The 14,292-nt window shown below is 33.7% G+C and overlaps 1 protein-coding gene across 4 annotated transcripts in view; it reads right to left on the reverse strand.

Moving 5' to 3' along the window:
• The window catches only part of VPS13C (vacuolar protein sorting 13 homolog C), a 179,721-nt gene that overhangs the window by 116,892 nt on the left and 48,537 nt on the right, over positions 1–14,292 (reverse strand). For all 4 annotated transcript variants that reach the window (XM_060151212.1, XM_060151193.1, XM_060151206.1 and 1 more), the window contains 5 exons: positions 14,097–14,203; positions 13,352–13,523; positions 12,130–12,192; positions 8,312–8,441; positions 7,649–7,743 (listed from right to left, as the gene is read on the reverse strand). In XM_060151212.1, coding sequence (XP_060007195.1) covers positions 7,649–7,743; positions 8,312–8,441; positions 12,130–12,192; positions 13,352–13,523; positions 14,097–14,203 — 567 coding nt within the window. The remainder of the gene's footprint in view (positions 1–7,648; positions 7,744–8,311; positions 8,442–12,129; positions 12,193–13,351; positions 13,524–14,096; positions 14,204–14,292) is intronic.

Raw genomic sequence — 14,292 nt, forward strand, 5'->3', positions numbered from 1 at the left:
AACAATAAAATAATTAGGAATAAATTTAACAAAGGAGGTGAAAGATCTCTACACTTCAAACTATAAGACACTCATGAAAGAAACTGAAGAAAACATAAACAGAAAAGCTATGCTCTGTTTATTGATTAGAAAAATTAATGCTTTTAACAATGTACATACTACCCAAAGTAATCTATAGATTCAATGCAATCCCTACAAACTCCAATGGCATTTTGCATGGAACCACAAAAGACCCTGAATAGCAAAAGCAATCTTGAAAGGAAAAAAAAAACCCACAAAGCTAGACTAGGCATAACACTTCCTAATTTCAAACTGTATTACAAAGCTATAGAAATCAAAACAATATAGTCCTGGCATTAAAACAGACACACAGACCAACAGAACATAATCGAGAGCACACACATAAATCCATGCACATATGGTTAACTAATACTTGAAAAAAAACCCAAGAATACCCAATGGAGAAAAGACAGTCTCTTCGTTAAATGGTGCAAGAAAAACTGGATATTCACGTGCAAAAGAATGAAACTGGTCCCCTAACTATTTTTTTAAATTCATTTATTTATGGCTGTGTTGGGTTTTCATTGCTGCACACAGGCTTTCACTTGTTGTGGCAAGTGGGGGCTACTCTTCCTTGCAGTGCGCAGGTTTCTTATTGCGATGGTTTCTCTCTGTTGCAGAGCATGGACTCTAGGCACGCAGGCTTCAGTAGTTGTGGTACGTGGGCTCAGTAGTTGTGGCTCACAGGCTCTAGAGCATAGGATCAATAGCACTGGCGCACGGGTTTAGTTGCTCCGCAGCATGTGGGATCTTCCCGGACCAGGGATCGAATCTGTGTCCCCTGCATTGGCAGGTGGATTCTTAACCACTGCACCACCAGGGAAGTCCCTGGTCCCCTATCTTACACCACTCACAAAAATTAACTAGAAATGGGTTAACAACTTAAATGTAAGACCTGAAGCCATAACTCCTAGAAGGAAATGAAAAACCTCCTTGACAGCAATCTTGGCAATGATTTTATGGATGTGACACTGAAAGCAGAAGCAAGAAAAGCAAAAATAAATAAGCAGGACAACATCAAACTAAAATGCTTCTGCAAAGAATAAGAAGCAACAAAATGAAAAGGCAACATACAGAATGGGAGAAAATATTTGCAAACCACATATCTGATAAGGAGTTAATAAGAAAAATATAAAAGGAACTCATACAACTCAATAGCAAAAAAAATAATAATCCAATTAAAAATGGGTGAAGGACCTGAATAGACATTTTTCCAAAGAGGATATTCAAATGGCCAACAGGTATATAAAAAGATGCTCAACATCACTAATCATCAGGGAAATGCAATTCAAAACCGCAATGAGGGAGAAGATCAAGATGGCAGAGTAGGAGGATGTGAAATGAACTCAACTACCCAACATGAACATATCAAAATATGTCTACAGGGCTTCCCTGGTGGCACAGTGGCTGAGAGTCCGCCTGCCGATGCAGGGGACCCAAGTTCGTTCTCCAGTCCAGTAAGATTCCACATGCCGCGGAGCGGCTAGGCCCGTGAGCCATGGCTGCTGAGCCTGCGTGTCCGGAGCCTGTGCTCTGCAATGGGAGAGGCCACAACAGTGAGAGGTCCACGTACAGCAAAAAAAAAAAAAAAAAATGTCTACATGTGAACAATTCTCATTGAAAACTAACTGCAGACTGGCAAAAAGACTCCTGCAAAACTAAGGCTTTAAGAAAGACCCACATAGAATCAGGTAGTAAGGGAAGTCCACTAGTAAAGGCAAATACATAGTAAAGGCTGAGGATCAATCAATTAAGCTATCATGGAGATGAAAAGAAAAAAATTATAAAATCAACTATAACTACAACAATCAGTAAAGGGATAAACATGAAGATGTAAAATACGACATCAAAACACAAAATGTGAAGGAGGGGAGAAAAAAATGTGTATCACTTAGAATGTGCTTGAGCTTAAATGACTTCCTACTTAGAACAAGTAAATATAGTTATAGGTCAACAAACATGAACCTTGCGGTAATCAAAAATCAAAAACCTACAATAGATATACAAAAAATACAGAGTAAGAACACAAGCACAGCACTAAAGAAAATCATCAAACCAAAAGGGAAGAAACTAAAAGAAGAAGAACAGGGAAGAACTACAAAAACACTGGAAAACAAGTAACAAAAAGGCAATAAGTACACACCTATCAATAATTACTTTAAATGTTAACAGACTAAATGCTCCAATCAAAGACAAAGGATGGCTGGTTGGATAAGAGAACAAGACCCATCTTTATGCTGCTTACAAGAAACTCACTTCAGAGCTAAAGACACACACAGACTGAAAGTGAGGGGATGGTAAAAGATATTTCACGCAAATGGAAATGACAAGATATCGAGGGGAGCAATACTCATTTCAGAAAAAACAGACTTTGAAACAAAGTCTATTTAAAAAAGACAAAGAAAGGCATTATATAATGAAAAAGAGATCAATACAAAAATAGAATATAACACTCATTAACATATATACACCAAATACAGGAGCACCGAGATACATAAAGCAAATATTAACAGACATAAAGGGAGAAACTGACAATAATACAAATAATAGTAGGGGACTTTAACACTCCACTTACATAAATGGACAGATCATCTAGACAGAAAATCAATGAGGAAACAGTGGTCTTAAATGACACAACAGACCAGATGGACTTAATAGATATCTTTAGGACATTCCATCCAAAAACAGAAAAATACACATTGTTTTCAAATGCACATGGAATGTTCTCCATGATATATCATATGCTAGCCCACAAAACAAGTCTCAACAAATTTAAGAGGACAGAAATCATATCAAGCAATTCTTCCAAGCACAGTGGTATGAAACTAGAAATCAACTACAGGAAGCAAAGGGGGACAAGCATGAACACATGGAGACTAAACAATATGCTATTAAAAAACCAAAAAGTCAATGAAGAAATCAAAGAGGAAATCATAAAATATCTCCAGACAAATGAAAACGGAAACACAACTCTCCAAAATCTATGGCATGCAGTGAAAGCAGTTCTGACAGAGGTTCATATCAATACAGGCCTACCTTAAGAAATAAGAAAAATCTCAAATTACAAAACTTACCATCTAAAGTAATAAGAAAAAGAAGACACAAAGACCAAAGTCAGCAGAAGGAAGAACACAATAAAGATCAGAGAGGAAATAAATAAAATAGAGACCAATAACTAGGCTCACCAAGGTGAAAAGAGAGAACCCACACAAACAAAACAAGAAATGCAAGAGGAGAAATAACAACCATTACCACAGAACTGCAAAAAATCATAAGAGAATACTATGAACAGTTATATGCCAACAAATTGGACAACTTTTCTAGAAGAAATGGACAAATTTCTAGAAACATACAACCTTCCAAGACTGAATCAAGAAGAAACAGACAATCTGAACAGACTGACCATTAGTAGTAAAATTGAGTTAGTAATCAGAAATCTCCCAGCAAACAAAAGTACAGAACAAAACAGCTCATAGCGAAATTCTACTAAACATATAAAGAAGAGTTATCACCTATCCTTCTCAAACTATTCCAAAAAACTGAAGAGGAAAGAACACTCCCAAATTCATTCTCTGAGGCCACCAATACCCTGATACCAAAACCAGACCAAGACACTACAAAAAAAGAAAACTACAGGCCAATATCTCTGATGAATATTGTTGCAAAAGTCCTCAACAATATATTCGCAAACTGAATTCAACAATATATAAAAAGGGTCATACACCATGATCAAGTAGGATTTATTCCAAGGATGTAAGGATGGTTTAATATTCGCAAATCAATCAATATGATACACCACATTAACAAAAGGAAGGATAAGAATCACATCATCATCTCAATAGATGCAGAAAAAGCATTTGACAAAATTCAACATCCATTCATGACAAAAGTCTCATCACAGTTGGTACAGTCGCAACATATCTTAACATAATAAAGAGCATTTATGACAAACCCACAGCTAACATCATACTCAATGCCAAAAAGCTAAAAGCTTTTCCTCTAAAATCAGGAACAAGACAGGAATGCCCACTCTCACCACTTCTATTTAACATACCATTGGAAGTCCTAACCACAGCCATCAGACGAGAAAAAGAAATAAAAGGTATCTAAATTGGAAGGGAAGAAGTAAAACTATCACTGTTTTCAGATGACATTACACTACGTATAGAAAAGCCTAAAGCCTCTGCCTAAAAACTCTTAGAACTAATAAATGAATTCAGTAAAGTTGCAGGATAGACGATTAATAAACAGAAATCTATTGCTTTTTTATACACTAGTAATGAATGATCAGGAACAGAATGCAAGGTAACAATCGCATTTAAAATCACATCAAAAAGAATAAAATAGCTTAGGAATAAACTTAACCTAGAAGGTGAAAGACCTATACTCTGAAAATTATATAATGCCGATAATGGAAATTGAAGATGGTACAAAGAAATGAAAAGATAACCCATGTTCTTAACTTGGAAGAATTAATATTGTTAAAATGGCCATACTACCCAAAGCAATCTACCGATTTAATGTCATCCCTATCAAAGTACCCATGATATTTTTCACAGATCTAGAACAAATAATTCTAAAATTTATATGGAACCATAAATGACTCCAAATTACCAAAGTAATTTTGAGAAAAAAGAACAAAGCTAGAGGTATCACGCTACCTGATTTCAGAGTATACTACAAAGCTACAGTAATCAAAACGGTATGGTACCTGCATAAAAAGAGATACAGAGATCAACAGAACACAATAGAGAGCCCAGAAATAAACCCACACACTTACGGTCAATTAATCTATGACAAAAGAGGGAAGAATAAACAACAGAGAAAAGACAATCTCTTCAATAAGTGATGCTGGGAAAACTGGGCAGTACATGTAAAAGAATGAAATTAGAACATTTCCTCACCCCACATACAAAAATAAACTCAAAATGGACCGAAGACCTAAATGTAAGCATCTGAAACCATAAAACTCACAGAAGAATATTCACAGGCAGAATATTCTCTGACACAAATCGCAGCAATATTTTTTTGATCTGTCTCCTAAGGCAAAAGAAACAGAAGCAAAAATAAATAAACAGGCCCTATTAAACTTAAAAGCTTTTGCAGAGCAAAGGAAACCACTGACAACATGGAAAGGCAACCTACCATATAAGGGAAAATATTTTCAGGTGATATTACCAATAAGGGGTTAATATCCAAAATATATAAACAACTTATACAACTCAATATCAAAAGACAACTAACCTGATTAAAAAAATGGGAAGAACACCTGAGTAAACATTTTTTTCACTGAAGATAGAGATGGCCAAAAGACACATGAAAAAAATTTCAACATGGCTAATCATCAGAGAAATGCAAGTCAAAACTGAAATATCACCTCACGCCTGTCAAAATGGTTATTATCAAAAAGTCCACAAATAACAAACAAATGTTGAAGAGGGTGTGGAGAAAAGGGAACCCTCCTACACTATTGGTGGTAATGTAAATTGGTGCAGCCACTATGGAAAACAGTATAGCCATTCCTCAGAAAACTGAAAGTAGAATTGTCATATGATCCAGCAATTCCACTCCTGGGTGTGTATCTGAAGAAAACGAAAACACTAATTCAAAAAGATACATGCACCCCAATGTTCACAGCAGCAATACATACAACAGCTAGGATATGGAAGCAACCTAAATGTCCATCAACAGATATAGAGAACAAACGAGTGGTTACCAGATGGGCAAGGGAAAGGGGGATGGGCACAAAAGGTGTTTGGAAATTAAAAGGTACAAACTATTATATAGAAAATAATAAGCAACAAGGATATATTGTACATCACAGGGAAATATAGTCATTATTTTGTAAGAACTTTAAATGGAGCATAATCTATAAAAAAACTGAATCACCATGATGTAAACCTGAAACTAATATAATATTGTAAATCAACTATACTTCAACTAAAAAACATTAATAACTTCATATGGAGAACATTTGCCAATGTTCTTTAGAAAAAAAAAAATAACAAACCACAATGAGATATCACCTCACATCTGTTAGAATGGCTATTATGCTGTACCAATTTATATTCCCATGCTTGTACACTGTGGGTGGGAATGTAAATTGGTATAGTCACTATAAGAACCAGTGAGGAGGCTCCTCAAAAAACTAAATAGAGAAGTACCTTATGATCCAGCAATTCCACTTCTGGATATTTATCTGAAGGAAATGAAATCAATACCTCAAAGAGATATATGCACTCCCATGTTCACTGAAGCATTATTCACAACAGCCAAGACATTATAACAACCTAGGTGTCCACTGACTGATGAAAAAATAAAGAAAATGTGGTGTGGATATACACAATGGAATATTATTTAACCATAAAAAGGAAGGAAATCCTGCAACAACATGGATGTAGCTTGAGGACATTATGCTAAGTAAAGTAAGTCGAACAGAGAAAGACAAATACTGTACGGTCTCACTTATATGTGGAATCTAAAAAGACCAGAGAATAGACTGGTGGTTTCCAGGAACAGGGAGCAGGGTATGGGGGAAATTGGTGAAGGTAGTCAAAGGTACAAACTTCCAGTTATAAAATGACTAATTTCTAGGGATGTAATGTAATTTAACAAATACATAAAAGACTCCTACAAACCAATAAGAAAAAGACAACCCAATAATGAACAAGAGACTCAAAAGCTACTTCACAAAAGAGGATATCTATCAGGCCTACAACAGTACAAGAAAGTGAAAAACCTCTTCAGTCATCCAGAAAACACAAATTAAAACCACAATGAAATACTACATACTAACCATTTAGAATGGATAAATTTAAAAGACTGATGATGGTAAGAGTTGGTAAAGATGTGGAACAATAAGAATCCTCATATACCAATGATGGAAATGTTTTTCACATTGGAAAAGTATTTAGCAGAATCTATTAAAGTTAAACATACTCATATCCTATGATACACCAATTCTACTCCTAAGGATATACTGAGCAGAAAATCTCATATGCCCACTAAAAGATATTTACAAGAAGTTAACAGCAGCATAACAACCAAAAAACAAAAACAACCCAAATGCCCATAAACAAAAGTATGAATAAATAAGTTGTGGTATTTTCAAATGAAAATACCTACACAACAATGAAAGTGAGCAAAATACACACAGTGAAAGAACAGAGAGAGATCTCACAGTAATGCCCTATCTATTGCACAGTCTATAATTTAACCGATAGTAATTACACAGCTGTTCTTTATGACACATCAAATGAGCAATACATTTTGGTTTTGATGACTCTTTTATACATGAGTTACATTTCACACACACAGATTTTTTAAGATAAAATTTTTAAAAGACAATTTACCTCTATAATAAGTACTTTTTATCAGGTTATTCTCACATTCATTAAAGCAACTAAATCTAAAGTTGGAGACAGTTTTAATTGGTAAGGTCTGACTGAAACATTTAACAAAAAGTAAAGCAGAAACAAACTGTAACATATTTTTATTAGTTACTTTAAAAATCAATAACTTGTTTAACCCAATTAAAGATAACACAGAAAAACGAAACCACCTAAATAATTACCACCTAAACAATTACCTGCTTGGGTAAAGTTAGGTTGTGGGTGCTCTCACTATAACCAATAGCCGTGAAGAGCTTATCTTTTTCCTCTGGTGTCATAAGGTCATCAATAGCTACAAAAAGATAATATTTTAAGAAATCAATTGCTTCAGTCTTACAGATACAATAAAAAAAATCAAACCAAACTAACGAGTGGCCTAAAATCAATAGACACAAATGCTAAAGCAAAAGCAGCAAAGTAATTTCCTCTAATATACTATTTTGACTTGTTAAACATCATGTATTTGCTTATTTAGGTGAAGAAAATGCAAAAAGACACCATTAAGGGAATTCAGATGTCACATAACAATTTTATAATTCCCTAAGTATTTTAAAAATTAAGTGAAACATCTAATTAAATATCCATGTAAAAAAGTAACAATAAGTAATGCTACCTGTGAGATTTCTGAATTTCAAGTTTTAAAATTTCACACAAATAACTTTTCTCAAAAATTCGAAGTTTTATTTTAGTTAAATAAACATGGGAATGTTCCATCCTGATGTATTTGTTTATATGTTTACTATACTAAGCTACTTTTATTTCAAAAATATTATGAAATAAAATTCCACTGACTGGTTAAAACATAATTTATATATTTTTTCCTTATCAGTGTACAATAAACTATCTGACTTGGAACTTACTTTCAGGAATCAAAGATTCTTCATCTTTTTTCTTAGATTCCTTCTTACCCCAAAACCCACTAAACCAGCCTCCACGTTTCTCGCCTCTGTCAGTAGACTTTTTCCTTAATTTTTGCCCAGATCGAATCACCTAAAAAATAAAAATTAAAAAATTTAATTAAAGAATAAATGCCCTCTTCACTTTCAGGTGTAGCCAGGTAAGAACAATGGTTAATTTTTTTAACACTAAATTAAGTTAAAAGCAGTCAATAAAGCTAGTTCCTTCTGAAACGATTCTCAACATTATTTGGTTAATACAGTCTATTAATTTATATACTTGTCACACCTACTGATAGCTTTCTGACGAAGTTGCATTTTGTGAGTAAGTTAAGGTTTCAAGTAAAATTCTTCTGAGCAATGTGTCTTCCAAATTTACAAGGTAAGGAGCTACTATGACAGGAGATTTTTAAAATGAAAAGTTCCCTGAAAGGAAGACACTTCCACACTCAAAAATAAAATTTAAGAATCCTATTTCATAATTCACATACACTGTTGACTTGCTAACTATGAACATGTTTGGGGGACAGAATATAAATAAAATTAGAAAGTCCTCAAATCTCATTTCATCCTGTTTCTCAACAAATCCTGGCTTGATTATCTGCTGCTTCTTGTCTTTACCCACTTTTCAGTAAAACACAGACAAATAACTCAAAAGTGGAAAACAAAAGGATGAAAACAATATAGGGCTTAAATAATTTAGACTCTATCTTCTCATTTCCTGAATAAGTAAATAATTTTCCCACTTTAACTTTAAAATATTTTAAATTGGTAGTAAATTGGTAACATACTGCAAGCTTCTGTGTGTACCAAAAAGTGAAATAATCCAAAAGACAAGTTAAAGAGCTGAATTCTATAGTAAAGAGAATAAGTTTGATTAACAACTCAGTTTAAACTAAGTAAGTTATCTTTAACAAGTAGACATTAAACAAATAATAGGGGAATAGGTCTATATCTGGCCACAAAATCATTGATGGTCCCAGTTATATCTCAGCTCTAACTTTTGTCAAGCTTAATCTATTTTCAGCAGTCAGAAATGTAATGGGTAAAAAAATATATAGCTGATTAGTTTATATTTTATATGAAATAATATTTAACTTCTTTATTCTCCTAGCATAGAAGATTAGTATGCATTTTTATTTTTCACAGTAAAATATATCTATGAGACCATAAATTTTTAAATGTGTATAAAATTTAATATGAAGAGGTATGCAAAACCCTTTCACTTTTTCCTAAATACCACCTCTGTTGCCTTCACTTCCCTTCCCTGTCCAGCTAAGAGGCCAAGGTAAATAACTTCATCCAATCCTCTACCTACATTTTAAACTCTCTGGCCCTGCAGATTTTCCACTATAATGAAAAAACATCAATCTTGGATGAATCTAATTGCCTTCTCTTCATCTATATCCCATCCTTCTTTAGCCACAGCATCCAATAATTTATCTTCTTCCCTCAATGTTGAGGCAACTGATAAGTAGTATTAAGAACACCCAATTAAACTGAAGCAACTTAATTTAGGGAGGATTAGAATTATCTGTTTCTTCTGGCAAAATGTTTCTCTAATTCATAGGAACAAATCCACAGTAGCAGCAAATACCTTTTAAAATATTCACACTCTCTGCCCCACCTTGGGGAATTTGTCCTTAAGAAAATAAGAGACGTTTGAGAAAATGTAAAGACAAGGCTCCTCATTGTAGTGTCATTTATAATCAAATATAACCAGTGGGAAATAGTAAGCAAATTCTGGTATACGAACAGAATTGCATACTAGTCAGTTATTTAAAATTATGTTGGATAAACAATTCTATGGAATACTATATAAAACAGAACACTAACTTTTTTTTTAAAGAAAGAAAAGCAACTTACAAAACCTTTTCTTGACTCCACAATCGCCACAAGTTGCCACTCCCTTTATCTTGCTTTCCACTTACAGTGAAGTATCATGACTGTCTGTACTTAGTCTCTCCAATTCCTCATCCTCCACTCCCTCTCATTCCTATCAAATTTCTACCCATACTATTCTATAAAACTTGCTCTTTAAATGATTTCTTTAAGGCTAAATCCAATGATGAACTTTCAGTTCCATGATGGCCTACCTAAGCCCTCTACAACACATCCTTCATTGCTTATTACAACAACAAATTCTGGACAAAACATAAAAAGTATCTACCACAGACTCTGAAAAGTTAGCAAAGTAGGCAGATGGTGGAGGGAAGTCAACACTTGGAGAAGTGACCTTTTCAATAGTGAGTTTCCTCACTTTTTTTTTTCACATGTTGTACTCATCCCCCACCTGCCCTAAAACTTCTCCCTCCTGGTGTTCTTACCCTTGGACAGTCCCCTTCCCTTGAGTGTGGGCATGACCTGTGACTCGTTTCTAACCAATAAAATACGGCAAGGATGATGAGATGTACATAATTATGTGCATAGCATTGTGCCAGGCACATAACAGTCTAAGTGGTTTATATGGTTTATCAGGTACTCCACACAATAACCCTATGATGTAGGTACTGTGAATTAATATAGTTTTACAAATGAGGAAACTGAGGCACTGGCAGGTTAAATAGTCAACCCAAGGTCAAACAAGTAGCGGATAGCAAAGCTGGGATTAGAATCCAGACCATCTGACTCCCAAGTCTACACTCTTAACTATTATGCTAGTACAACAGGCACTCAATGAGCACTTACTAAGTATATGAATGAACAAGTGCATATGCTTTAATCCCATTTAAAAAAATGAGTATGTGTATAAAGATCTATGACTATAAAAAAGATTGGAAGAATACACAAAAAGTTATTAACAGTAGTTATCTTTAGTGTGTGAGATAAAGGGTATTTCTATTTTCTTTTTTTGGGGATCTTTATTTTCTAACTTTTCTACAATGAGTTTATTGCACTTATAATTTATTTTTTCATTTACCAAAAAAGTCACGTTACAGAATAATAGAAATGACATGGAACAATGAGGACAAGGTACCAAGTGGGATAAGTCAGCAATTACAAAACATTACAAACAGACTGAGTCCAATTTTAGAAAAAAAAGAAAGGAAGAGAAGAGGGAGAGAAGGAGGGAAGGAGGGAAAAAAAGAAAATGTGTTAAAGAAAGGAGGAAGGAAGGGAGGGAAGAGAAAATAAAGGGAAAGAAATGGGGGATACAAAAGCATAAATAACTAGGTACATATGCATGAGAGAAAAACTAGAAGCCTACATATCAAAATGTTAACACCAGCATTCTGTGTTAGTAGGATTATGGATGACTTTTACTTACTTTCTTTTGGGGGGTTAGCAAATTTTTAGTTATAAAATTAGAAAATTTGCCCCTTCATATTAGTAGGGTTTTCTCCTCCAATATTCCAATTAATTTTCTCCTGAGACTAAATTAAGACATGAAAACTCAACCTTTATTCTCACGTGAGTAAATCTAAACAACTTCCTATGAAACTTAAATTTCTTGATCCCAGGTTTAAAGGAGTAGTATTAACATGTTTAAAACATAAAATCAGCTAATAAAAATGATTGACATATATACACTACCATGGGTGAAATACATAGATAGTGGGAACCTGCTGTATAGCACAGGGAGCTCGGCTCAGTGCTCTGTGGTGACCTAGATGGGTGGGATGGGGGGATAGGAGGGAGGTCCAAGAGGGAGGGGATGTATGTACACATATAGCTGATTGATTTTGTCGTACAGGAGAAACTAACCCAATACTGTAAAGCAAATATACTCCAGTTTAAAAAAAAAAATTATCATGAAGAAAAAAAAAAGAAAAAAAGATTACCTCAACTTGTGCTTGTTGCCTTGCTAAAATTATGTTAAAAACATCTAGTGGCCTCTCCAAATCCTAAAAAACAAAGAGACACTTGTAAACAAAGAAAATGGTCATTAGATTAAAAACATTTTTTTCTTCCATGATTTCTAGGATTATTCTAGTCCGTGAACAAACAGCATTTGTGATCTATTGAAAGTATAATATATATAAATTTGAATGTACACTTGGCTTTTACATTTTTACGTTTTTGCAATGTGAGAAACAATTTTCCAAGAAAGTAAATGCTTGTTAAATACAATATGAAAATAAGAATTTTAATGAGACCACTATAATACAGAGATAGCCATACATGCAAGTGGAAACAAAAATATTTAGGACGGGGACCTGTTTTAGGTATTAGCCTTATGGTTGTTACTTCTGACTCCCCCTTTTCTGTGTTATTTCACAATCATCGTACCAAAGGCACCTTAATAAAACACAAAATTTAAGAATGTAAAATTCTTCAAATCAAGTACACTAAAGCAGAAACCAACTTGGGGAATTTATGTAAGAGGAATCTAACATGTAGTGGGTGACCTGTGTGTCACATGCTCTATGTGTTATTTCATGCAATTCTCACAACGCTGTAAGACAGATACTGTTTCCATTTTATACATGAGTATACCAGATCTAAGATACTGAGAAACTTGATGCTTTTTCTAATATATAATATTAGTGATTGTTATATATTTCAGAATAACAATTTGATTAACTCTTTATGTTATGAATTTGTAGCAAAAACAGTGATATAATCAAGATCAGATGATATTAAGCAAATTATGTGTTTTTCTATATTTCAGAAGGGGGTAAATAAGACTCCTATCTTGAGGATAAGAACTATTTTTTACAAATAATACTTTGAACTCTTAAAAAAAAAGCCACTAACAAAACTAACAATACACATCTAGCTAATATTAAACACATATGTGAACAGCTCTGATATTGATTTTCTAAACATTATTATAAAAACCAAACACATTTCTCCAAATAGTTTACAAGTACCCTGATATTAGGAAGCTTTTTTTCAAAGGAAATAACAGGGGAAAAAATACTCTGCATTTTCCATACAATTCTCTCAAAAAGAGCTCAGTTCTGTTGTTTCTAAAATTATATTTAAATTTAAGTTAAATTAAATTAACATTAAAGGATGATTTAACAAATAATAGCTCTCACCAATATATACAAGATATACCTGAATTTGTTTCTGTATTTCTTCTGGGACTTTAGTCTGGGTTAGCTTATTTTTGTAGGCACTTTTATAACTCTTGAGCAATTGCCTGTGTTTTTTTATGTTACTCCATGACCACATCCGTGTATACCTTCTTATGTGAACTTCAAGAACAGAATCAATTGCATATTTCCACCTGCAAATCAAATTTTGTTAATGCACATTTGAATACGAAGGTTTAAGAAACAGGAGGAAAATAGCTTTGACGTTTTAGAGCTACACTGTTACTCTTTTTGTTCTTATTAACTGTATTCCTATAAAAGCTCAGCGATAACATTTCTATTCCCCAGTACTTCAATTCTCTGACTTAAATAGATTATGAATGGAACAAACCACTCCAGGAAGAGGATATGCCAAAGCAAAATCATAAAGACACAAAATGACATGTTGTGTGAAATTAACAGTATCCCAATATGGTTGCCACACTGGAGTTCATATCCATTACTGAAGGGCAATAAGATCAAAAAAAAGTTGAAAGTCTTGAATACTGAGTTAAGAATTTGGGAATAATCTAGGAACAGGAGTACAAGAGAACGTGTTTATTAAAAAAAAAGAGTAACAAGAACATAATATAAAAGATATCCCTCTCATGTCTCTAAAAAATTAAGTGGCTTCATTACATGGCTTTAAAGGTCTCTTAGCTCTGAGAGTCCCTAACTATATGATTACATGGTTCTCATAAAATATTTTTTTAAAAATTCTAACTTACCATTGTCGACCATTGGTATGAAGTGGTACATAAGGCTTATATTTCCTGTAAGGAGCATTTCTAACCATATAATCCACTGATTCCAAAAGGTCAATCATACTTAAGTACTATTAAAACAAAAACCAAGTTAACGTTTGTTACATCACACACATGAATAAACACCAAATTCTGTTATATTTTCAGTATAGTGAGACTT

Source organism: Lagenorhynchus albirostris, chromosome 1 (assembly GCF_949774975.1).
Source record: "Lagenorhynchus albirostris chromosome 1, mLagAlb1.1, whole genome shotgun sequence".
NCBI lineage: Eukaryota > Metazoa > Chordata > Mammalia > Artiodactyla > Delphinidae > Lagenorhynchus > Lagenorhynchus albirostris.